The sequence below is a fragment of the Bombyx mandarina genome, chromosome 21, assembly GCF_030267445.1.
Source record: "Bombyx mandarina strain Sakado chromosome 21, ASM3026744v2".
Lineage (NCBI taxonomy): Eukaryota > Metazoa > Arthropoda > Insecta > Lepidoptera > Bombycidae > Bombyx > Bombyx mandarina.
In genome coordinates, this window is record NC_143227.1 from 9,426,432 (window position 1) to 9,449,487 (window position 23,056).

The 23,056-nt window shown below is 38.6% G+C and overlaps 2 protein-coding genes across 8 annotated transcripts in view; one reads left to right on the forward strand and one right to left on the reverse strand.

Annotated features, from left to right (window-relative positions):
• Positions 1-765: 765 nt before the first annotated feature.
• Positions 766-5,649, forward strand: IleRS (Isoleucyl-tRNA synthetase). The gene is made up of 4 exons (XM_089736325.1): positions 766-962; positions 1,815-1,920; positions 2,062-2,263; positions 2,335-5,649. The coding sequence occupies exons 1-4, from the start codon at positions 835-837 to the stop codon at positions 5,535-5,537; spliced, it is 3,639 nt and encodes a 1,212-aa protein (XP_089592451.1). The 5' UTR covers positions 766-834; the 3' UTR covers positions 5,538-5,649.
• A 246-nt stretch (positions 5,650-5,895) lies between these two features.
• The window catches only part of Rbcn-3A (rabconnectin-3 alpha), a 70,906-nt gene continuing 53,745 nt past the window's right edge, over positions 5,896-23,056 (reverse strand). For 3 of the 7 annotated variants that reach the window (XM_089736322.1, XM_089736323.1, XM_089736321.1), the window contains 15 exons: positions 22,601-22,763; positions 22,325-22,427; positions 21,251-21,433; positions 20,279-20,460; positions 19,489-19,597; positions 18,410-18,466; positions 17,261-17,344; positions 16,649-16,709; positions 15,829-16,061; positions 14,637-14,706; positions 13,422-13,496; positions 12,066-12,283; positions 10,753-10,858; positions 8,015-8,117; positions 5,896-7,646 (listed from right to left, as the gene is read on the reverse strand). In XM_089736322.1, the coding sequence (XP_089592448.1) occupies positions 8,020-8,117; positions 10,753-10,858; positions 12,066-12,283; positions 13,422-13,496; positions 14,637-14,706; positions 15,829-16,061; positions 16,649-16,709; positions 17,261-17,344; positions 18,410-18,466; positions 19,489-19,597; positions 20,279-20,460; positions 21,251-21,433; positions 22,325-22,427; positions 22,601-22,763 (1,742 nt within the window). In that variant the 3' untranslated portion in view covers positions 5,896-7,646; positions 8,015-8,019. The remainder of the gene's footprint in view (positions 7,647-8,014; positions 8,118-10,752; positions 10,859-12,065; positions 12,284-13,421; positions 13,497-14,636; positions 14,707-15,828; positions 16,062-16,648; positions 16,710-17,260; positions 17,345-18,409; positions 18,467-19,488; positions 19,598-20,278; positions 20,461-21,250; positions 21,434-22,324; positions 22,428-22,600; positions 22,764-23,056) is intronic. The other 4 variants (XM_028171858.2, XM_028171857.2, XM_089736324.1 and 1 more) reach the window with 3 other exon arrangements.

Genomic DNA, 23,056 nt, shown 5'->3' on the forward strand with positions numbered 1-23,056 from the left:
CAAAAAGTCCACTGAAAAAATCTCAGTAAATGACCACCATTTTACTGAGATTATATTTCATCCCATATCATCTCATCTTATTTCATTTCATTTCATTTCATCCCAGTTGATTAATATCTCAAATTAATCATCTTTATTTCATTTCACCCTATATTATCATTCTTAGCACCCCTTGCCCCGCCGTTACCATGGCCGCTACCGTAACCAGGAATAGCGGGGCCGCCGGGGACTAGGGGCCTGGTTCTGCGGTGTGCAATAATTTCGTGATGACTTACGGCTCGGAGACGTGGTGCTTCACTAGGGATCTTTTTAGAAGACTCAAAGTCGCGCAGCGAGCTATGGAGATGGCTATGCTCGGCATTTCTCTACGTGATCGAATCGGAAATGAGGAGATCCGTAGAAGAACGAAGGTTGCTGACATAGCCCGTAGAATTAGTGAACTGAAGTGGCAATGGGCCGGCTACATAGCACGAAGAGAGGATGGTCGATGGGGCAGAAAGATCCTGGAGTGGCGACCACGTACTGGCAAGCGCAGTGTGGGACGGCCACCTACTAGATGGACCGACGACCTAGTAAAAAGCGCTGGGTCTCGTTGGATGCAGGTGGCAATGGACCGGTCGCACTGGAAATCTATTGGAGAGGCCTATGTTCAGCAGTGGACGGCGATAGGCTGAAATGATGATGATATTATCATTTTTCATAAAATTAAGAATATATATAAATTAAAATAAGACATGACTTAAAGGTCTTAGCTGCTAGGTCATAAAATAACTTAAAAAATATTCTGAAATGTGAATAGGTTAAAATTTCACCACAATACCAAAAATTGTGAGAATGGCAAATAAAGTAGAAAGAGTGCCGGAAAGTATTAACTTTCCAGCCGAAGAGGACAAAATCTTAGAATTTTGGAAAAAAATCGATGCTTTCCAGACTTGTTTAAAACAATCCAAAAGCAGACCAAAGTAAGTCAATACTTTCATATTAGCGCATATTGAACGAAAATTAATAGCATTCTTATTAAGATAACTGCTTTATATGCGTTATCATAAAAGTACATTAAAATTTCAAAGTGTGTCGTGGTATTGTAAAAGTTTTATTTAACAGCTGGTTCGTAAAACTATAATAAAACGTTACTTTTTTCATAACCTTTCGTCACATTATTATTTACACACAGAAACCCACAACGGTTCGATTTGTTTTATATTTTCATAACTGAGTGAAGGCCATTTAAATAATCTATTCATTTGCCTAACCTCACCTACCACCACCCTGCCTATTTCTGCCGTGAAGAAGGGTGGGGCAGCCGTTGTAACTATACTTGAGACCTTAGAACTTATATCTTAAGGTGGGTGGTGCATTTACGTTGTAGATGTCTATGGGCTCCAGTAACCACTTAACACCAGGTGGGCTGTGAGCTCGTCCACCCATCTAAGCAATAAAAATAAATAAAAAACTAACCCGCTAAATTAATTTGCGTAATTACTGGTAGGACCTTTTGTGAGTCCGCACGGGTAGGTACCACCACCCTGCCTATTTCTGCTGTGAAGCAGTAATGCATTTCGGTGGAAGGGTGAGGCAGCCGTTGTAACTATACTTGAGACCTTAGAACTTATATTTCACGGTGGGGGGCGCATTTACGTTGTAGATGTCTATGGGGTCCAGTTACCGCTTAACACCAGGTGGGCTGTGAGCTTGAATACTTACTAACCTAAATTTCTTTACATTTGAGGAATTTGACTTGGTTAGTGGTTAAATGACCACATTATATCACTAGCTTGTGAAGTGAACATTGTCATAAATATAGTTACTTATAGGTACTCATTTTATGATGGACCACCATTTGCAACAGGACTGCCTCATTATGGTCACATACTTGCAGGCACCATAAAGGATGTGGTCACGAGATATGCTCATCAACAGGTAAAAAAATTATTGTTTAAATTATTTATTTTTACATTAGTTTAATTTTAAAGGTGTATAAACTTGTATTTAAAATCTAGCAAGTTTACATCTTTTTGAAAATTGAAATGAAAATCAACTATCTTAACTTACTTATTCCAGGGCTATCATGTAGAAAGAAGATTTGGTTGGGATTGTCATGGACTTCCTGTAGAATTTGAGATTGACAAAACTTTGGGCATTAAAGGTCCAGAAGATGTACATAAATTGGGTATTGACAAATACAATGCAGAATGCCGAAAAATTGTGATGAAGTATGCTGCTGACTGGGAGAATATTATCACTCGTATGGGTCGATGGATTGGTAAATAATACTTAGATTTCTTTGTGAATTATAAATTTATTATATGGTTTAATCACAATATCATTTTGCAGACTTTAAAAATGATTATAAAACTTTATACCCATGGTTTATGGAATCCATTTGGTGGGTTTTCAAGGAACTGTACAACAAAGGCTTGGTGTATCAAGGAGTGAAGGTGATGCCTTATTCTACGGCATGTTCAACTCCATTATCTAACTTTGAATCTGGACAGAACTATAAAGAAGTTGTAGATCCAGCTGTTGTTGTTTCGTTTCCTACTGATAAAGGATATTCCTTACTTGCTTGGACGACCACACCTTGGACATTGCCTAGTAATTTAGCTCTTTGTGTAAATCCCAAATTGATATATATCAAGATTCAAGAAAATAAAACTGGTACATGTTATGTCATTCAAGAGTCTAGGTTTCCCGTTATCTTCAAAAACACTACAGACTTCATGATTCTTGAGAAATTTCCTGGTGAAAAACTAAAGGGCATTAAATACACCCCTGTATTTGATTACTTTGTGGGACAGTGTCCTACTGCTTACCAAGTCTTGACTGATGGTTATGTCACTGATGATTCTGGTACAGGGGTTGTACATCAAGCCCCATATTTTGGAGAAGATGATTTCCGGGTATGTCTGGCTGCAGGACTAATCACCAAAGACCAGGAAATTATTTGTCCTGTTGATTCCAGTGGTCGATTTACAGAGCCTGTCAAAGATTTTTTAGGTCAACATGTGAAAGATGCAGATAAAAATATCATTGCCAATTTAAAAGCCCGCAACCGTTTAGTGCAGCTTGGACAAGTAAAACATAGCTACCCATTTTGCTGGAGATCAGAAACACCTCTGATTTATAAAGCTGTGCCTTCATGGTTTGTTAGGGTGGAGCAAATGAGCCTTGACTTGTTAAAATCAAGCGAAGCAACCAATTGGGTTCCAGAATATGTAAAGGAAAAGCGGTTCGGAAATTGGTTGAAAGAAGCTAGAGATTGGGCTATTAGTCGCAATAGATATTGGGGTACACCAATTCCTTTGTGGATTTCTACTGATAAACAAGAAGTGGTTTGTATTGGAAGTATTGCAGAGTTGCAGGCTTTAACAGGAAAAGAAATTACTGATCTACACAGAGAAAGCATTGATCACTTGGAAATACCTTCAATGAGGCCTGGACAACCTCCCCTGAGGAGAGTATCTGAAGTATTTGATTGTTGGTTTGAGTCTGGTTCAATGCCTTACGCGCAATGTCATTATCCATTTGAGAATAAAAAGGAATTTGAAGAAATATTCCCTGCCAATTTTATTGCTGAAGGTATAGATCAAACAAGGGGCTGGTTTTATACTTTAATAGTGTTGTCAACAGCTTTATTCAAGAAGCCACCATTCAAAAACTTGATTGCAAATGGTTTGGTTTTAGCATCTGATGGACAAAAAATGTCGAAGCGAAAGAAAAATTATCCTGATCCACTTGAAGTAGTAAAAAAATATGGTGCTGATGCATTGCGTTTGTATTTAATCAATTCACCTGTAGTGAAAGCTGAAAATCTTAGATTTAAAGAGGAGGGTGTCAGAGATATAGTAAAAGATGTGTTTTTGCCATGGTATAATGCTTTTAGATTTTTTATGCAAAATGTTGAAAGATTAGTTCAAGAAGATCATGTTGATTACCGATTCAATGAGAAAGCAATTCGCGAAAATGTTATGGATAAATGGATAACCTCATTCACCCAGTCTTTGATACAATTTGTGAAGAAAGAGATGGCTGCTTATAGATTATACACAGTTGTGCCACGTCTAACCAAGTTTATCGATCATCTCACAAACTGGTATGTGAGAATGAATAGAAAAAGACTAAAGGGCGACAATGGTGTACAAGATTGCCAAGTAGCTCTCGACACATTGTTTGGGGTCTTGTTTGACATGGTCAGAGTTATGGCACCATTTACACCTTTCCTCACTGAATTTATGTATAAAACTTTACGAAAATTACTGCCTGGAGATTCGCTTGATAGTGTACATTTTAACATGATACCTGATCCGAGAATCGAACTAGTCGACACTAATATTGAAAGAGCAGTCCAGAGAATGCAGTCTGTTATAGAATTGGGAAGAGTTTTGAGAGATAGAAAAACGATTCCTATAAAATATCCATTGCCCGAAATGATAGTTATTCACCGAGATACGACTTACTTAGATGATGTGAAATCTTTAGAAAAATATGTTCTTGAAGAGATGAACGTAAAAAAATTGGAATTGACAAGCGACAAAGAAAAATATGGTATTACTCTAAGAGCCGAGCCAGATCACAAGATACTAGGGGCGCGTTTGAAAGGAGACTTCAAAGCTGTCACGCAGGCATTAAAATCACTCGATAATAATCAGTGTGAAAAGATTATAACTAATGGTTTTGTAGAGCTTGTTGGTCAAAAGATTGATGTGTCTGAAATTAGACTTATTTTCCAAGCTACAGGCAGTGACCAATATGAAGCGCACAGCGACAATGATGTACTTATTTTATTAAATGTAACCCCCGATCAGGACATGCTTGATGAAGGTTTTTCTAGAGAAATTATTAACAGAGTACAGAAACTAAGGAAGAAAGCACATCTTGTACCAACGGACGAGGTAGATGTGTATTTTTCAGTGGCCAAAACGAGTGATATTCTGCGCATTATAAACTTACATCGCGAATTTATAGAAAGTACAGTGCGAGCGCCCCTCATACCCATCGAACAGTTGTCACCAACGAAACCGCTCATTGTCGAAGAGGCCCAAGAGCTAAAGGGCTCCCAACTAAAGTTAGTGATAACGTGGAGGAAAGATGTGGAATTACCTTCAAATCAATGGGCGAATATAGTACTACAAGGTTTGACTCCTAGATTTGGCGTCACTAGCAACCAAGCAAGTATTATTTTAAAAGATAACGAGAATAAATTTATATCTTTGAATAAACTCTATGACGAAGTAAACGTTTTGTTCGGTCTTTACGGCTTAAAATATACATTGTGGTGCGATGGTTCGGAGGTGAAAGATACGAACAATTTAAATACGAAAACAATAATTGCTTCAGCCGCAGCGCCCACTCCGCACGATTCAAAAACGGTTCCAGCTTGTAAGTTCGTTAATGTTGCTAATGGTACCAAATCATTTACGTTATTTTTAGAAAATCCACTGGGAAAAGAAACTTTGGATCGTGCTAATGCCGTAAAATTTGTTACTCAATACTTAGAAATTAATCCTGTAGATGTAGAGAAGCAAATTTTCAAATAATAAGCGGATTTCATTAAATTATGCTATGTTTATTTATTTATGTGAAACAGTTTTATTGCGCAAAAAGCCTAAACCTGCTTCTTATTGGGTACTCTAATAAATAAATGAAAAATTACAATAGTTTTATTCAGAACTATTCGTGTATAGTTGTGATCTCCTATAGGTGTATACCATATAATAATATACTGTAGAACACTTTGTGTACCGCCGCTATCGAGTGGGTAGTTTTGGATATTACGTCGATTTATAAATACCCTTTCTATTATCGGTTTCTTTATGTTAGATGTAGGTATCCTATATTAATAAAATCATAATTCAATTCGAAATTCGATATTGAAAAGAAATAAAACAAATATACTATGAGTTGAAATTTATTGAAATATATGTAAAATAATATAGGCACGATATAATAATCTGGACATCGTTCTTGACTCATTTTTAACAGGTGCTTAATATAAATAGAGAAGTTTAGAATTTAGATTAATCGTAAATTTATTACGGCCTGTGTGTATTTTACCTTGTATGGCTTACGTCAGTATTTGCATGGTGCTATTTTACAACAATTTGATTAATACTATTTGTTCAAATAAATTTAAAATTAATGTAATGAATGTAAAATCGGAACTTACAAATACATCACAGTTGCACAAAGAAATCGATATTTGAACAAATGCACGGAAACAGAATGAAATATGAAATTAATTACATTTAAACATAACAATTAAACTACTTAATAATCTAAAGAAGCTACAATACTGTGGGACTGTTAATATTATGGATACATTGCACAGTGCAAGATAATTAAAACAATAATAAAATAAAAAAATAAGTGCCATTACGTTAGACAAAAAAATTGTGATTTCAAACGTGAAAGTTGTGCGAATTTTATTCGTAAAGTCTAAACCATGGTAACTCTTCATGTGTGCTGCTACACAGAACATACTTAAGGCCTTCTACACGACATGAGCGTCTAATCAATTTACATGTTAGTCGATTTTGTGTGAAGGTCCTAAGTCACGATAATAACGTATAAACTTTGGTAAATAAACGTTTATTAACCTAAATCGTCATTATAAATAATTAAACAAGAATACATAACGAAACCAATGTCTTTTAGAACAACTCAGAAGGTTTCTACAGCAATTTTACGATTATGAAGCAAGTGCATTGCTTTTTTGGAAGAAAAATGTAGTTAAATTCGCATTATAAATATTGCAGCCTTCTGAATTCATTTGTAATACTGTTACAAAAGAAAAAAAAACGAATATAAAAAAACGTACCCTATTTATTGCTTCGTTTTAAAGAAATGCTTTCGCAAATTAATATTGCTTCTCAAAAATAACATAACCAAGTAATCTCGATTAAAATCACATTAGTTACAGATAAATAGGGAATATTATATTCTTACTACTAAAGAATGTGGTGACACGTTTTAGTATGAGAAAACGTGTTAACAATGGGATGGCATTGGGTGGATATATGATTATCGCACACGATTAATATAGATTATGAATAAATATTAAATAGAATTTAAACATTGTCACATCGACCCAACGTATATATTTAACTATTAATGTATTCGATAAATTATTATTATGCGTCAACAAGTTATATGCACTCATTCAATAAGCTAATTACGTCGAGAGACCTAACACATTAGGAAAAAGGCTTCGACCTAATCGATGGTCGGGTTCATAAGTTAGTGATTGTAAATTATTGCACTTTACATTCATTTAAAAACCACATCGTACAATTTGCTACAGCATCATACACGAGCGTAGTTACACATCCTTAGGCCGCTAATGCAGCACCGAAACATTTCTACCGACAGCGAGAGCGAACAAATAAATTATATATTCATCTAAGACAAGTTTATCGAGATAATTTAGTGAAAATTTGACACTAGAAATAACTAAAGATCCATTAACATTTTAAATACAAATTATAAGATACAACATCGGCTACTCAGTGACTAGTCTAACGGCGTATAATGATATCATATACTCGTAACATTTGAATAGCAACAACGATAAATACATCACAATGGGGGAGGGGAGGGGGTAAGGCGAGACGAGCCGCGGGCCGAGGCGCATTCTGCCACTCGTCCATCTGCAGATCGAATTCACATCATTAGACAAGTTTCTCCGGTCACCGTCCTCGGCCATCGTTTGCGACGAAGGGCTCGGCGAGTAAATTAACCCATAGACACAGCCCACTAAGTTTCTCGCCGGATCTTCTCAGTGAGTCGCGTTTCCGATCCGGTGGTAGATTCTGCGAAGCACTGCTCTTGCTAGGGCCAGTGTTAGCACCACTCCGGTTTGGATTTAAAAAAATATCAAGGTAATTTTTTTTAAGAATCAATGCCTTATTATTTGGTTTTGAAAATTTAGATGTATTTTATTATTAGGTATACTATTGGGTGTTGAAAATTTAGATGCAGATCACAATTAGTTCTCCAAATGAAATAAGCAACTCACAGGGACTAGTAGTGCGGGTGGTGCACGGGCGTGTCGCGCTCCGGCAACTTGCGCACCTTCATGGTGCCGTCCGCGCCGCACGAGAACAAACGACCCGCATTGTCTGTAAGCAACGACAATTTTTATAAAATTTTATAAAACTGTTACACTCCACTCTTGTTACTAAGAGCTTTAAACCGAGAATCTATAATATACGTGAAGCAAAAACTTTGTCCCTTTTTCACGAAAATTGCGCGGACGGAGAAGTATGAGATTTCTCCCACTTATAAAGAATATAAAGAAGGAGTGCAGAAGGCTAATTTAGTTTTTAAATCATGTTTTAATAATACATTAAATTAATAAAAAAAAACACTACACACACTACCGTGTATTTGCAAAACACGCGCATGCATACTATTTGTTTACTGTCAACCTTTTGTTATTTCTTAAAGTCTGTGGTCAAATTGAGAATACGTTAATATTGTTTATCTTTAATATTATTTGTCTATACTGTAGTCTTGGCGAAATCTGTGATTATACAGGGTGGCCCATAAGTCCTTTGATATGAAAAAAATTTTATTAAAATAAAACTAATTACATTATGAATTAAATTTTTATTTACATAAAAAGCTTAAAAAACGGGAATTATTTTTTGAAAATAACATCTAAATGTAATCCGTTGCGATCACGGCACTCTTGCAAACGACGTCTAAAATTGTCGATGACTGCGCGGCACGTCACTGCTGAAATGCTTGTCATTTCTCTGCGGATGTTTTCTTTTAGGGCCTCAATTGACCGCGGGTTTGTGTCGTATACTTTAGCCTTAAGGTAGCCCCACAAAAAAAAATCCATCGGGGTCAGATCTGGACTACGTGGAGGCCAGGAAATGTCTCCTCTCTTAGAGATAACTTTGCCAGGAAAAAGTTGACGGATAACGGGCATAGCAGTGTTAGAGGTGTGAGAAGTGGCCCCATCCTGTTGAAACCACGTCCTGGCATTAAAGCCTGAAAAGTTTTGCAATTCTGGTATGAAAAACTCTTCGATCATAGCCACATATCGCTCCGACGTAACAGTAACTGCGCGCCCTCTGCCATCCTCAAAGAAGTAAGGCCCTAGGATACCATGGGCTGACATAGCGGCCCAAACAGTCACTTTCGGACTATGTAAGGGCTTCTGATGCTTAAGTTTTGGATTGATGGGGCTCCAATAGCGGCAATTTTGTTTACTAACATGCCCGTTAAGATGGAAATGAGCCTCGTCAGAGAACATTATGTTATTGAAGGAAGTAAACCGATTCAACATTTCATTCGCATAATTTTGTCTTTGAATACCGTCAGTTTCCTTTAATTCTTGAACCAACTGAATTTTGTAAGGGTGCATATGTAAATCTTTCTTCAAAATCCGTTGTAACGATGTCCTGGATACGTTTAATGCTCTGGCGCGCTTACGAGTTGACTGTGTCGGATTTTCGCGAATAGACTGTGTCACTGTGTCTATGTTTTGTTCCGTACGTGACGTCCTTGGGCGACCCAACCGCGGTTTATCTAACGTCGAACCGGTCTCCTCGAACTTAGCAACCCAGTTCTTAATCGTTTGAAGAGTTGGAGTGTCGTCAAAGTTGTGTAAACCTTTGTGTTCTCGAAATTTACGCCGCGCAACGGTTGCCGAATTGTCGTTTTTATAAAACTCGCGCACACAAAACGCACGGTCCGCTCCGGTAAAACGCTCCATCGCGACTAAATTCCCAGAAACCGAAGTTACTCCCCCCGCTTCCCCTGCACCGCTCACGCGCGCCCTGTTCGTTTTATTCAAATTTTACTTTTCAAAGGACTTATGGGCCACCCTGTATAAGTATAATAGTCTTTGACAATAGAACCGTAATAATGTTGAAAGTTTTAATTTAAATTAATTATATGTAGATGAATTTCGACTGCTGCGGGGCCACTAGTATTCTGGAAAACGTTCACTTATGAGTATGTTACGCACAAATTTATGTATATGTGGACAGTAATTGATAAAGCGTTATTGGATGGAAAATTAATATCAACCATAAAGAATCACCGATATTGTGATGTTCCGACACTAAAATGTAAAAATCCACGAGACTTTTACACCGACAGACACGATTTCGATGTATCGATTACGACAAATCGTAAAAAAAATCGATAAAATCAAAGGTGTGCGATAGAATTGAAAAGCGGTAGGTACGAGTGTGTGTATCATGTAGGTACAACGACATCGATCACGAGCCTCAAATCAAGCCCGCACTATATTATACCGAAAGTTGTGCGTGAAAGTTGTTTATTTTTCTGATTTTTTTTTTGTGTAACCCGTTGACTGCCTTGTAGGTCACCGGTGCCCTACGTAGCGCACTGAAGTAAATATATTGATATCTGTCTAAGTGTCTGTATTGCCTAACTTTGACTTCTTTTGTTTTTTAATGTTTGTTTAGTATTAGGTCTCTTAGGGATAGATTCATTATCAGTATCTTCGGATCCACTTTCCTAGAGTCTACTAGATATTCCATCGCCTTAATAAGAAGACCAATGAGAGAAATCGATATAATTACTTCAGTACGCCACGTAGGGCACCGGTGTCCTACACGGCAGTCCACGTGTTAAGTACTGTCGTACATGGATATCCGCAATAGTAGTCAAAACAGTGCTACTAACTACTGTGACATCCACACTTTAAATTCACGCAGTTTAAAATAATTATTTAAATTTTAAATCAAAAAATATTTGGTAGATAGCACTTACCAATGTATATTTGCGTTACTCCTTGACCAATGTGTTTGAAGAAAGAGCTTCTCGCATGTTCCCCGGCAAACGTGTATAACAGCTGGTGTGTTGTTAACGAAAACACCTACGAAATAAATAAAACAATTAGATTTATAGATGAACCCTTAGCTTGCGGGTGCTAAGTAGTTGCTGGAGTTGTCCACTTTGAGACATTAGTTCGAAATCTCCCATACATGTTACAACAGCGACCGGTTTACCTTTGAAACATGCCGGCAGCACAACGTGGTGGTTAAGGCTCATTTACATTGGTCGTTAATTCAGTCGTTAACAACTAATGCAATTCATCGGTCGTTAACAACTAATGCAATTCATCGGTTGGTGTAAAGCACGCGTGGCGCGAGGACTCAGTTTACGAATGTTACTCTGACGTTTCACGGAAGCATTATGGGTGATAGTTTTACCGATTTACAAATAATGCTCAAACTAGTAGAAACGTATCGAGACTACCCATGTTTATGGGAATGTAACAAGTGATTTATATAAAAATGCATAGCATGTTTTTTTTTATTGCTTAGATTGGTGGACGAGCTCACAGCCCACCTGGTGTTAAGTGGTTACTGGAGCCCTGAGACATCTACAACGTAAATGCCACCACCCACCTTGAGATATAAGTTCTAAGGTCTCACCTACCACTCTTTCAAAACAAATGCGCGGTGAAGAATATCCAATTATCGGCAAACGGGCCCTATCGACTAATGAAAACGACTATCGCATGCAGGCCCTATGGCATGCTTAAACAGAAACCTCCTGTACCCCGAATGCGAGCTCTGAAGGCTTCATCAAATAGAACGCGTACATAGCGCTGCGTTTTAACGTCGCGCTCTTTTCATGTAACACAAATTGACTAGATGAGCCTAACGCTCCTTGACGCAACGTAACATTCGCCAAATCATAGTGCCTTTCGATAGCAGTGTGAAAATTTAAAAGTATTATGATATCGACTGTTTCAGATGTGGCATTGTAAAAGCATGGGTATTTTCTAACTAATTCTATAAATTTTTCGGGCATTATCCAGTATTCACATTAATACACATTCACTCGAACGCTAAAATAAAATTTGTAAAAAATTACAACGCCTAACGGCAAAGCGTCCTAACGCCGCGACAGAGCGTTGCGTACTTATAGCGCTGGGGCTCTGTTTGACGGTATGTTACCATAGTAGTACAACACATCTCGGCGTCATAGGGCGCCTTCAGTTTAGCGTTCTGACGCGCGCTAAGTACGCGTTCTGTTTGACGAAGCCTTAACGACCAATGAAAATGAGCCGTTACCTTGATGTCGCCGTCCGCAGCGCCGAGCGCGTAGAGGTCCTCGAGCGGCGCGAGCGCGAGGCACTTGATCTGCGCGTGGTGCGCCTGCAGGCGGTGGCGCACCAGCCGCGTGCGCACGTCCCACACCAGCACGTCGCCGCGCCGCCCGCACGACACCAGCGACCCGCTGCCGCCCGCCCACGCCACGCACGCCGCGCCCCCCTCGTGGCACGTCCACGCTGCAACCGAACACACCCCCCTCTACCTCACCGCGCTCTACTGCGAACGCGCCGTGACAGAATAACAATTCTGTACGCTCCACGAATGGAGATTATAATATAACGACGTTCCATAAATGGAGATTATAATATATTTGTCGGAGACGGTCATTAGTTTGGTAGCTAAATGAAACGCAGCACGATTCCCGAGAGATGGCAGCACGATTGCGGTATCGTCGGAACTCGGCTAACTTCATGCTACGAAAGACCCTAGCCGATGGAGACACGTAGACACATTACCAACATGCCTTGAGCGGTGCCTCCGACCTAAAACCTGTCATTCGTTTTCGTTTCCTAACGTCAAAAGAAGCTTTCTACATTGTTCTAAGACAACAAACGTGATTTGTGTACTCAATATTTCTCTTAGTTTGATCACTCTATTCGCCTCTATGATGTCTAACGATAGTGTTAATAATTGTGGCTTCTCCGACATATTTATAAAACTTTTGAAGCCTAAACGTTTGCAACATTTCCATAATAGATGAAAAACATTTTTAGGAACTTCTGTTCTGTTCTAAGGCTTCATAAAGTTACTCATTTGATTGCTGTATCGTGGTATTCAGGTTCGATCTCAAGTCAAAATGATTAACTTTGTTAAAAATACTTAGCGGTCATAGTGTGGGTATACTTGTTATCTCGGGTATGTATGTTACAAGCACCTAACAACACAAAAGAAAATCCTACGTCGTCGCAGTGTATTTTTTTTTGTTTACGAAATTCGAGTATATGGCCCATCTCATGATTTTAGGTTACGTTGCTCATGGTTGTCAACAAAACCTAAGGCACAACTAAGCCGCTGTCTACCGCTGGCGAATCTCCACAAACCTCGTTTAAATAAAGACATGTCATAGCGTTCTGGGAACGCCCAGGACGGGAATTCGTCTCAAAACCTGGTGGTGCATACTATAATTGTAACACTACTCGGACGATCGTTATAACGACGGCCGTTTTTTGCAAATAAATCAATGTATTACTTTATCGTTTCTCGATATCGATTAACAATCGACTAAAAACTAATGATCGATTCGAATCATTTATTCTTAGTTCATTTAGACAAGTAATAAATGTGTAACATCACTTATTCAAATATTGTACTCACAGACAACTAGAGCTTTCTTTATGGGCATCAACGTGTCCCATATCGCAACGTTTTTGCTCTCTGAACTGTGACCAGCTGTAAAAGAAATACATAGTCACACCAAGTTTATCAAAATTACTAACAACTTACTAAGTAAATAAAAGTTACATCTCCAAAAAAATGCATTAGTTACTAGCAATAAACTAAAAAAGACATGTGTGCTATTCGCACGTAGTATAAGTGAAACATTTAAAAATATCCCATCTCGTTCTCTTACAGGCGAAATTCTGTAAATGTATACGTTGGTATCTTTCTATTGTAGCTTTATATTTCATCTATATAGTTTCAAATTATGGTGCTAAATAAGTCTTCACGTTCTTTTTTTATTGCTTAGATGGGTGGACTAGCTCACAGACCACCTAATGTTAAGTAGTTACTGAAGCCCATTAACATCTACAACGTAAATGCCGCCACTCACCTTGAGACATGAGTTATAAGGTCTTACTTTTATCAGTACAACGGCTGCCCTGTCCTTCAAATCGAAACGCACAATGCTTCACCGCAGAAATAGGCAGGGCGGTGGTACCTACCCGTACAGACTTACGCGCGATTGTGATTATGATTTTGCGGGTTTGATTTTTATTACACGATGTTATTCCTTCACCGTAGATGTCAATCGTGAACATTTGTTAAGTACGTACGTATCATTGGAAAAATTGGTACCTGCCGGCGGGATTCGAGCACCGGTGCACACGAACGCACCGGACGTCTTATCCGACTACTTCAGAGGCACTCTATTCAATTTAGAGGTCAACGATTTCGAAACTCGGAAAACGCGAAAACGCTTTTCGTTGTCACTAGGAGCTCCAGGTGCTACAGACGTCCGATTCCGCCTGCCGCCAGTGGTCTGGAGACATGACGTCGATGTCTCAGTGGTTCTGTACGCAACGTAACCCAAACCTATGAACCGAGCCGTACTGACTGTTCAGCGAAGAGCTAGGCACGATGGTACGGACTGGCAAACGTCACTAAAGCGACACGTTTGTGTCAAAAGAGTCACGTTTTGACACTAAAGTGAAAACACGTTTTATGTACGTATTCCTTTAGAAAATGTGGTACTGGACTGCGGGATTAGAACGCCGGCTTGATATGAGCGTACCGGTTGTCTTATCGTTTAGGCCATGGACGCTTCAAACTTCTTAACGCTTATTTATGAGTGTCTTACGATGGTTTTACCTGTAGCAACTAAACTGCACGATCCCAAGAACACAAAGTCGCTTATTCCTTTACTGTGACACTGATGAGTCTGAAAGAAAAAATAATTATGTTTTTCATTTGTTACTTACATAAGTTCTTTTGGTCTTATTTCACATTTATAAAACTGGAATAGATTTATTGCAGCAAATGTTTTATATTTCTAATAATATAAACTGCAAGAATTGCCTTATATTTCTCTTATTATAAAGTAATTGCTTTTAAGTATTGAAAAATGTGTCAAGAAACAACACTTTGAAATTTGATTATGGACAAGTTGTTCGTGAACAAATGCATGTTAGGTTAAGGAAGCTTCACTTTTAGCGAAATTTATCTTCGTAATTAAAGGTGCGTTTTATTTGGTATTATCAAAAGTTCGATTTTTTCATTGAACTTCAATTAAGTTTACCCTATTCACATAGCTGAAGATTTTTTTCCAAATTTTAAACATTATATAGCTGTCTTGTAAAGTGCAAAAATGTCGCTGAAACCAAATAGCCTTTTTTCTCCTCCATCCTTTTCTATCAGCCGTCATCTCAACACTCACTCTTCTCTTTCTCTCATATCATCATTCATACATGTCTTCTTCAATCGACTTCTTCCCCCTCTACCTTGCACTACCATTTCCATACATCTCCTAGTAACATGCATTTCCTCTCTACGCATCACATGTACATACCACGCTCTTTAATTTGTTAATTACCTACTACTTTCACACTTCCTCTGATATACTCATTCCTAATCTTGTCGGTTCTTGTCACTCCACACATCCATCTCAACATTGCATCCCTGCGGCATGCACTTCTCTTTCATGCTTTACTTTCGTCGCCCAATAATAATAATAATAAAGCAAAATGACGTCAACAACACATACTGATGGTAGGAACTCTTGTGAGTACGCACGGGTAGGTACCACAGCCCTGCTCATTTCTGCTGTGAAGTAATAAATGTGTCTCGGTTTGAAGGGTGGGGCAGCCGTTGTTCTGTTAAAAGTGAGATCTTACAACTCATGTCTCAAGGTGGGTGGTGGCAATAACGTTTTAAATGTCTATGGGCTCCGGTAACCACTTAACATCAGGTGGGCCGTGAGCTAATCCACCCATCTAAGCAATAAAGCCGTTGTAAAAAAAATCTCTTTTACCCCTCAATATTATTATTTATGCTAGGGACTCACAAAGAAGGGTCTCCTCGAGGCCTGGTTCTGTGTCTCGTGGTACTGCGGCGCGGGGTGCAGGTGCCACATGGCGAGGTTGCCGTCGGCGTCGGACGCGGCGAACTTGTTCCCGTAGTCCGAGAACCGGATGCGGGTGACCTTGGCGAACGCGCCCGGAGCGCGCGGCGACCACACGCACGACGGGTGACCGAACTCCCACAGCTGGACTGACCCGTCCGCCCCGCCGGTCAGATCTGCGTACATATTATAATGCTATCAAAAAGCCCTTTTTTATCTTCTTAAAACAAGATCATTGAAGCAATATGATTTAGAAAAAAAAATCTATACAGAAATCTATACGTGAGCTGCATTTAAGTGATTTAAAACACTTTCGATAGTTTTTATTGAATTTGTTGAATTTAAACACGAAATGCTTTTTTTTTAATAGCTTCGATGTGTCGACGAGCTCACAGCCCACCTGTTGTTAAGTGGTTACTGGAGCCCATAGACATCTAGGACTAAATGCGCCACCCACCTTGAGATACCAGTTCTAAGGTCTCAAGTATAGTTACAACGGCTGCCCTACCCTTCTAACCGAAACGCATTACTGCTTCACGGCAGAAATAGGCAGGGTGGTGGTAACTACCCGCGCGGACTCACAAGAGGTCCTACCACCAGTCTTTTACACTGAAGTAACTATTGTGTAGCCAGAATCTACAACGGGTAAGTTCAGAGGGAAAGTTAATTTGTTTTTGATCCCGTTACCAATTTAAAGGCAGAAATGAATTTATTATAGTTTATTCAATATTAATGTTTATTGAAATATTTCTAATACACTCACACAATGGTTGAGTTGGATGCGCTGCCATTCGTTTGATGTTATCGATTTTATGTTTCAGCACCTAAACAGAAGAGATACGTTTAGGAAATTGACAAAACTCTTATATACTACAATCTTTAAAGATCTATCGGGAATTAAGCTTCTAGACCTTTATTTAGAAACCAAATAATTAATGGACAGCACATGCCTTACGAAACCAACAAAAAAAAAACAAGCGAGAACGCAAAATAATCAAATAAAAATAGCAACAGAAACGCATCAGATAAGAAGTTCATGAGAGAGCCTACAGAATAAAACTTACCGTTATACCGTAGTTACAGCTATCTATGAACCAACAAAATGGCGAAATCAAAAACCATCGAATCACGTGAAAACAAAAGAAAAACAACATAAACTTTAACGATGAACGACGATGTGACGCCTCATGAAAAAAGAATCAGCAACTACATGTGTGACACGAGACGTGAAAACAAAAATTTTAATGTAGGTACTAGAAAATCATTGCAATAAAATTTTTGAAACACCGACAAAATTAATTCAAAATTAAACAGTGAACCACTGATATAGGCGTTAAGTGATTTGATCAGGACTAAATGCGGTACTGTCACTGACCGGTTTCATCAGAAGCTTCGAGCGGTGCAGCACCATCCGACAGTATTTCGGATCGTGGCAACCCGGGAACTGCAGGCCCTTCACCTGCGACAACACTCACTTTAACCGACACCCACACACACCCACAATGACCGAGAACCAAAATGCCATTCAAATATAAATTTCGAGCACACATGTACTTTTCGTCTTCAGTTTAATGAAAATTGTAAACGCTTTTCGTTCCGACTGTACGCCGGATACTGTGCGTGTCTAATTTCTCCATTAAGTCTCGAAACAGGTTTTGAGACGAAAGCCTGAAATGGAAAGGCCGAGCGAAGCGCTGCAAAGGACGAAACGCAACAAGTATGCAACTACTTCCACAATAAATACAACACGTTATGATTAATCCAGCGTTAACTACAAAATGAAATCAAAATTTTCATACTTATCTGTTTTTTTAACAACTTTTAATCGCATTCAAGCCTATTGTTAGAGTCCCGTAGTCAAATAAAAAACAGGAATTAAACCTGCAAGTCCTAAACACACTAGCCAGGATCTTTCTAACTAAGCCAGGTGTCGAATTTATTTTAATTCAATGATATCCTTGCATTAGAACTATTTAACTCTTCTTTAATTTTAATTATCTAAGTATTATTTTTATTTTATTATTGAGTGTTTACTGATGGCCTTTAGGCTTTTCTAGTTTCACAAGGACAGGTGGGCGAGCAAGGGCTCCGCCAGGTGGGATTTGCAAACAGCTACCCGAGCGCCACCAAGGCAGGCCAACAACTCAAGAGTAGCTGCTTCGCGAATGTATCTACTATCGGATCGAAATCGCGACCCGCTGAGAAGACCCGGCGAGAATCTCAACGGGCTGATGTTTAGGTTAGATTGCACGTCGAACTCTTTGCCGAGTTCGACGAGTACAGTTACCGGGGTCTCTACTACTGTTATAGCGGAAGGCGTCTAATGCAAGGGTTATTGGATCTTGATATTGATTCGTAAGGATGTGTCGTAATTCTGTTTATACGAATCGTATGAAATTTACTTATTTTTTATTTTAATTTTATAATTAATAAAGTTAACTGATTGCATACTATAATGAAAATTTTGATTTCCATTAATTTGTTGCCAACCCACAAGTTAAATGCATTAGTTATGAAGACGTACTGTGACAATATATGATTCGAGGCCAGTTGGCATCGATTGGCCTGCCCGTCGCTCCTGCTGTGGATTGTTATTTACAACATTCAGTTAGTCAACTTAATGTATTTGTCAATTTCAATATTTAAATAGTAAATGTTAGTGATTTCACAAAAAAAAATCTTATACAAATTAAATACAATAAATTATGAACAGTAAAAATATTTATCAGATAATATTGGCACGTTGTAAATAACTGTTTCACGAGTGAGATAATATTAGATTATAAAAACAGTTCTATTAAAACTGTATAAAAATTAAAAAAATGTGGGCCATAAAATTTAGTAACAGTAGTTTTATGATAATTAGACATATTTTTCAAAACTCAAGATGTGGTATATATTTGAATGACTTGGTATTGTGACTTGATAAGCAATATTAAATTATAGCTAAAACATAATTTTAGACAGTATAGAATATAGTAGATACTTCCAAATGTAACATATGTTAAGAAAAAAAACAATATTTTTAGCTGTTATTTTATAACCGCAATTCGTATGTATTCAAGTCCTAAATATTATTGATTTTTGTATAAATAAAAAAACTGCAATATTATTGATTTTTGTATAAATAAATAAAACTCCGAACAAGTCACACATGGTCACTTGGCCCTAGACTAGGTTTCCCTGCACTACGAAAACAATAAACTGACATACATACTTACTTAATATGTTTCAATAAATACATAAATAGACATTAAACACCCAGATAAAGACCAAACAAACCTATTTATCACACCATATATTCGTTTATGTCATGTTACATGTATAATAAATATATATTATTTTTATTTTAAATACTCATAAATTAAGTAAAATTAAGTAAGTAAAATATGTAAACCGTAACACCAATATTAAACAATAAATTAATTATAAAAAATGAGAAATTAGCGCGTTTGTAGCGGTAGGAGTTTTATTTGGCATTCAATACGTAAGGCAGTAAGGAGAGGCATCATTTATGGCCACAATGAATTAAATAATATCGACTTTGAATTACCAGCGTAACCCTAACGTTAATATATCGATATCATATAAGTAAATACTCACAACACTAGCACCGCGTCCGGTCTGACTGGCCATGCCGACGGGCACTTGCGGCGCGTTCGGGTTCAGTGGAGAACTATTTCCAGTTCCCGGTACCGATCCGTTGTTCGGCCTGTGAGATCGAGCGTTCAACTTTTTTTAACAATTCGAATTATAAGTAAGTATGAATTGTAACTTTTTATAGATTTTGGTAGTATGCACCAATTAGATACAATTATTTTTTTCATTGTCATTCATGTCATCATTTTATCCGTCTTAGTTTGAGCCCTTTTATTGATGCAGAAGGGAATTGTTAAAGTTTTTGTGGAATCCTGCAGATTGGGACAGATGATGTAATGAAATGCTAGGTTATACGGTTTTTATTATTATCTTCTGCCTTTTCGAACATATGGTCTAGCTGATTGTAAGTAGTCACCGTTACTCATGGACATCAGTAATGGTACAGCCAAGCCGCTGCTGTATGATGTATGAGGAGCCATGGCAGTTCAGAGCGATACAGCTTTTGACTAATGTAATTGTTTTTGAGATGGGTGGACGAGCTCACAGCCCACTTGGTATTAAGTGGCTACTGGAGCCCATAGACATCCACAACGTAAATGCGCCACCCACCTTGAGATATAAGTTCTAAGGTCTCAAGTATAGTTACAACGGCTGCCCCACCCTTCAAACCGAAACGCATTATTGCTTCACGGTAGAAATAAGCGGGGTGGTGGTACCTACCCGCGCGGACTCACACGAGGTCCTACCACCATCTGCAGTTTAATATCGTGAGTAGATAAGGTTGTGTGCTCACTTGTCCTGGTGGTGGATGAGTAGGAAGCCAGTATCGGGCAGCGCAGCAGGGTCGGCGGCCAGGGCCAGCAGGTCCACCTCGCACTCGTCCTCCGCCCACACGGCGCCGCCCCGCAGCAGCAGCGACACGTCCATCTCCTGCACCTCGCGCCCCGTCGCCACCGCCACCAGCCAGCCGCCCGCCTGTACAACACAACAAATATATAATACACTCAGAGTTGCCAGATTTAAATGAATGAAATAAATCGATTTGTTATTCCTTTGAAAATTTAATACAACGTAAATACCGCTACCCACCTTGAGATATGAGTTTTAAGGTCTCTGTATAGTTATAACGGCTACCCCACCCTTCAAACCGAAACGCATTACTGCTTCACGGCAGAAATAGGCACCTATAATATAATAACCTACCTGTGCAGACACAAGAGATCCTACCACCAGAAGTTATGTAAATTATAATTTTGTGGGTTTGATTTATATCACACAACGTTATTCCTTCACCGTGGAAGTCAATCGTGAAGATTTATTAGGTACGTATTTCATTAGAAAAATTGATACCCGCCTGCGGGATTCGAACACCGGTGTATCGCTCAACACGAACGCACCGGACGTCTTATCCTTTAGGCCAGGACGACTTCAATGTTACCAATAGGTTAATTAATTATTCAGCACTAGCTGACCCGGCAGACTTCGTAATGCCTCAATCGATAAATAAAAGACCTAAGCTTTTGTATAAAATAAATTTAAAACAAATAAAAGAAATCCGCCCGACGGGGGCCATCAAAGGAAAAACAAAATTGATATTTTTATTTAATTCCGAGCATTTTCATATTTATCTACCTTTTAAACCTTCTCTGAACTTCCACAAATAATTCAAGACCAAAATTAGCCAAACCGGTTCAGCCGTTCTCGAGTTTTAGCGAGACTAACGAACAGCAAATCATTTATATATATATAGATGTATCTCGCGTACCTTGTTAAGACAGAAGGCCGATATAGAATCTTGCTCCTTATGAATAATCCGGACGGGGTTGTGTAGTTCGAAGTCGCGGTTCCGCTGCTGGAGCGCGGCGGCGGCGCGCGAGTCCCCGCCCGCGTCCACCGCGCTCAGCGACGCCGTGCGACGTCTCGAGAACACCGCCCGGATGAACAGCTCCTGTTTAACACAGTACTACACTGTAAAACATTAAAAATGGAATCTAGTTTGCTAATACAGTGCATCTTTAATATAACGAACCTCATTATAACGACGTCTTCGATTAAACAAAATATTTGTAATCCCCTTGAATTGTCCTTAAGAGTCAATGTAAAATATGTCTTAACATTGCGAAAATTTCGTTTCAACCATCAAAAAAAGTGTAAATACCTCTAATTAACGAATTTCGTCAAACCCGTAACCTTTATATAACGTTCCCACCAATATGACCCTTAATTTCATAGTATATGAATCACTCTCGACAGGTTTCGACACGTTTTATTTATTAAACAATCAGTGTTTTGTTTGATGGGACGTAATGTAAACAATGCTGCTCGTTGTTGATTTTTTACCTTTAATTCGTGAGTTTTTGTGCGAATCTTTATTAACATTAAATTACCTACATAATGTATGCACCCACCTTGATACCTACTTTTACGGCCTTTAGTGCATTTAATTTTGATTATTGGTCTAAGGTAAAAAAATGGTTACCTACCTATTTGTTCTTAAATAGAAAATACATACAGCAATTTGATAAAAATGTGTTATCATTTATTAATAGAAGTTGTTTGCTATAACAAGATGAGTCTATGTACTCATCTTGTTAAGGTAATTAAAACAATTTTTTTTTATCTCATTATAATAAATGGTAGAACAACCTAACCTTAATATAACAAACCTCAGTTTACCGAATTATTCGATATAACGAATATTTACTTGGCCCCTTCCGATTTGTTATATCGAGGTTGCACTGTACAATGCTTAGTGATTTTGATCCGACTTTGCCTCTAATAGCGAGAAGTAAATATTACAGTGTAATTCTTATTTTGTCTTGTTTAGACTTCAAATTACCTGAACAGGTTCTTGTCGCACGAGGAAGCTCCACAACCTCCTAGCGGGCGCGGCGCTGAATAACACCGAGTTGAATGGTGTATTGTGTTTCTCCAACAAACATCTGAAACGAAAATAAATAACTAAATAAATAACAATATTAGGATACAAAATCTAACTCATTAATATTACAAACTATATTTGGATGGGTTTGATGATTTAAGAATTATCTTCGTCATTTTGTAATTCAGGGGTACTTGTCTTGTTTCTTCGAACGATGATAGTCGAGCGACTGACCTGTATTTATTAATAGGCGGTCCGGACGTCTGCTGCTCCGGGAAGCAGCCGGGAATGTAGTCGAGGGGCGGCGCCCGAGAGTCGAGCGTCTCCGTGAGTTGTTGCTGCCACTGGTCAACTCGGCGTAAGGCGCCGTGCACTGTCGGACTTGTCGTCGCCAATTCTTTAAGGAATTTATAAATTTTAATCAATAAAATCTGCCAATGTACTAAGGTTGCATAAGTCTTTCAAGCACTATATGGAATACTAGTACTAGAGACGGTCTTGTAAACTCGAATGGTTTTCCAGCATTTTTCTAGTTTAGACAGTGAGGGGAGTGCGCGGTTCACTTCGGGTGAAGTTGTTTACCAAAGTCCGATGACGTCACAAAGCGAAATCCGCTGCATATCCCGAGACTAGTACATATCGTAAAACGCTGTTCCACTCTTTAGACCAGGGGTTCCCAAACTTATTTTG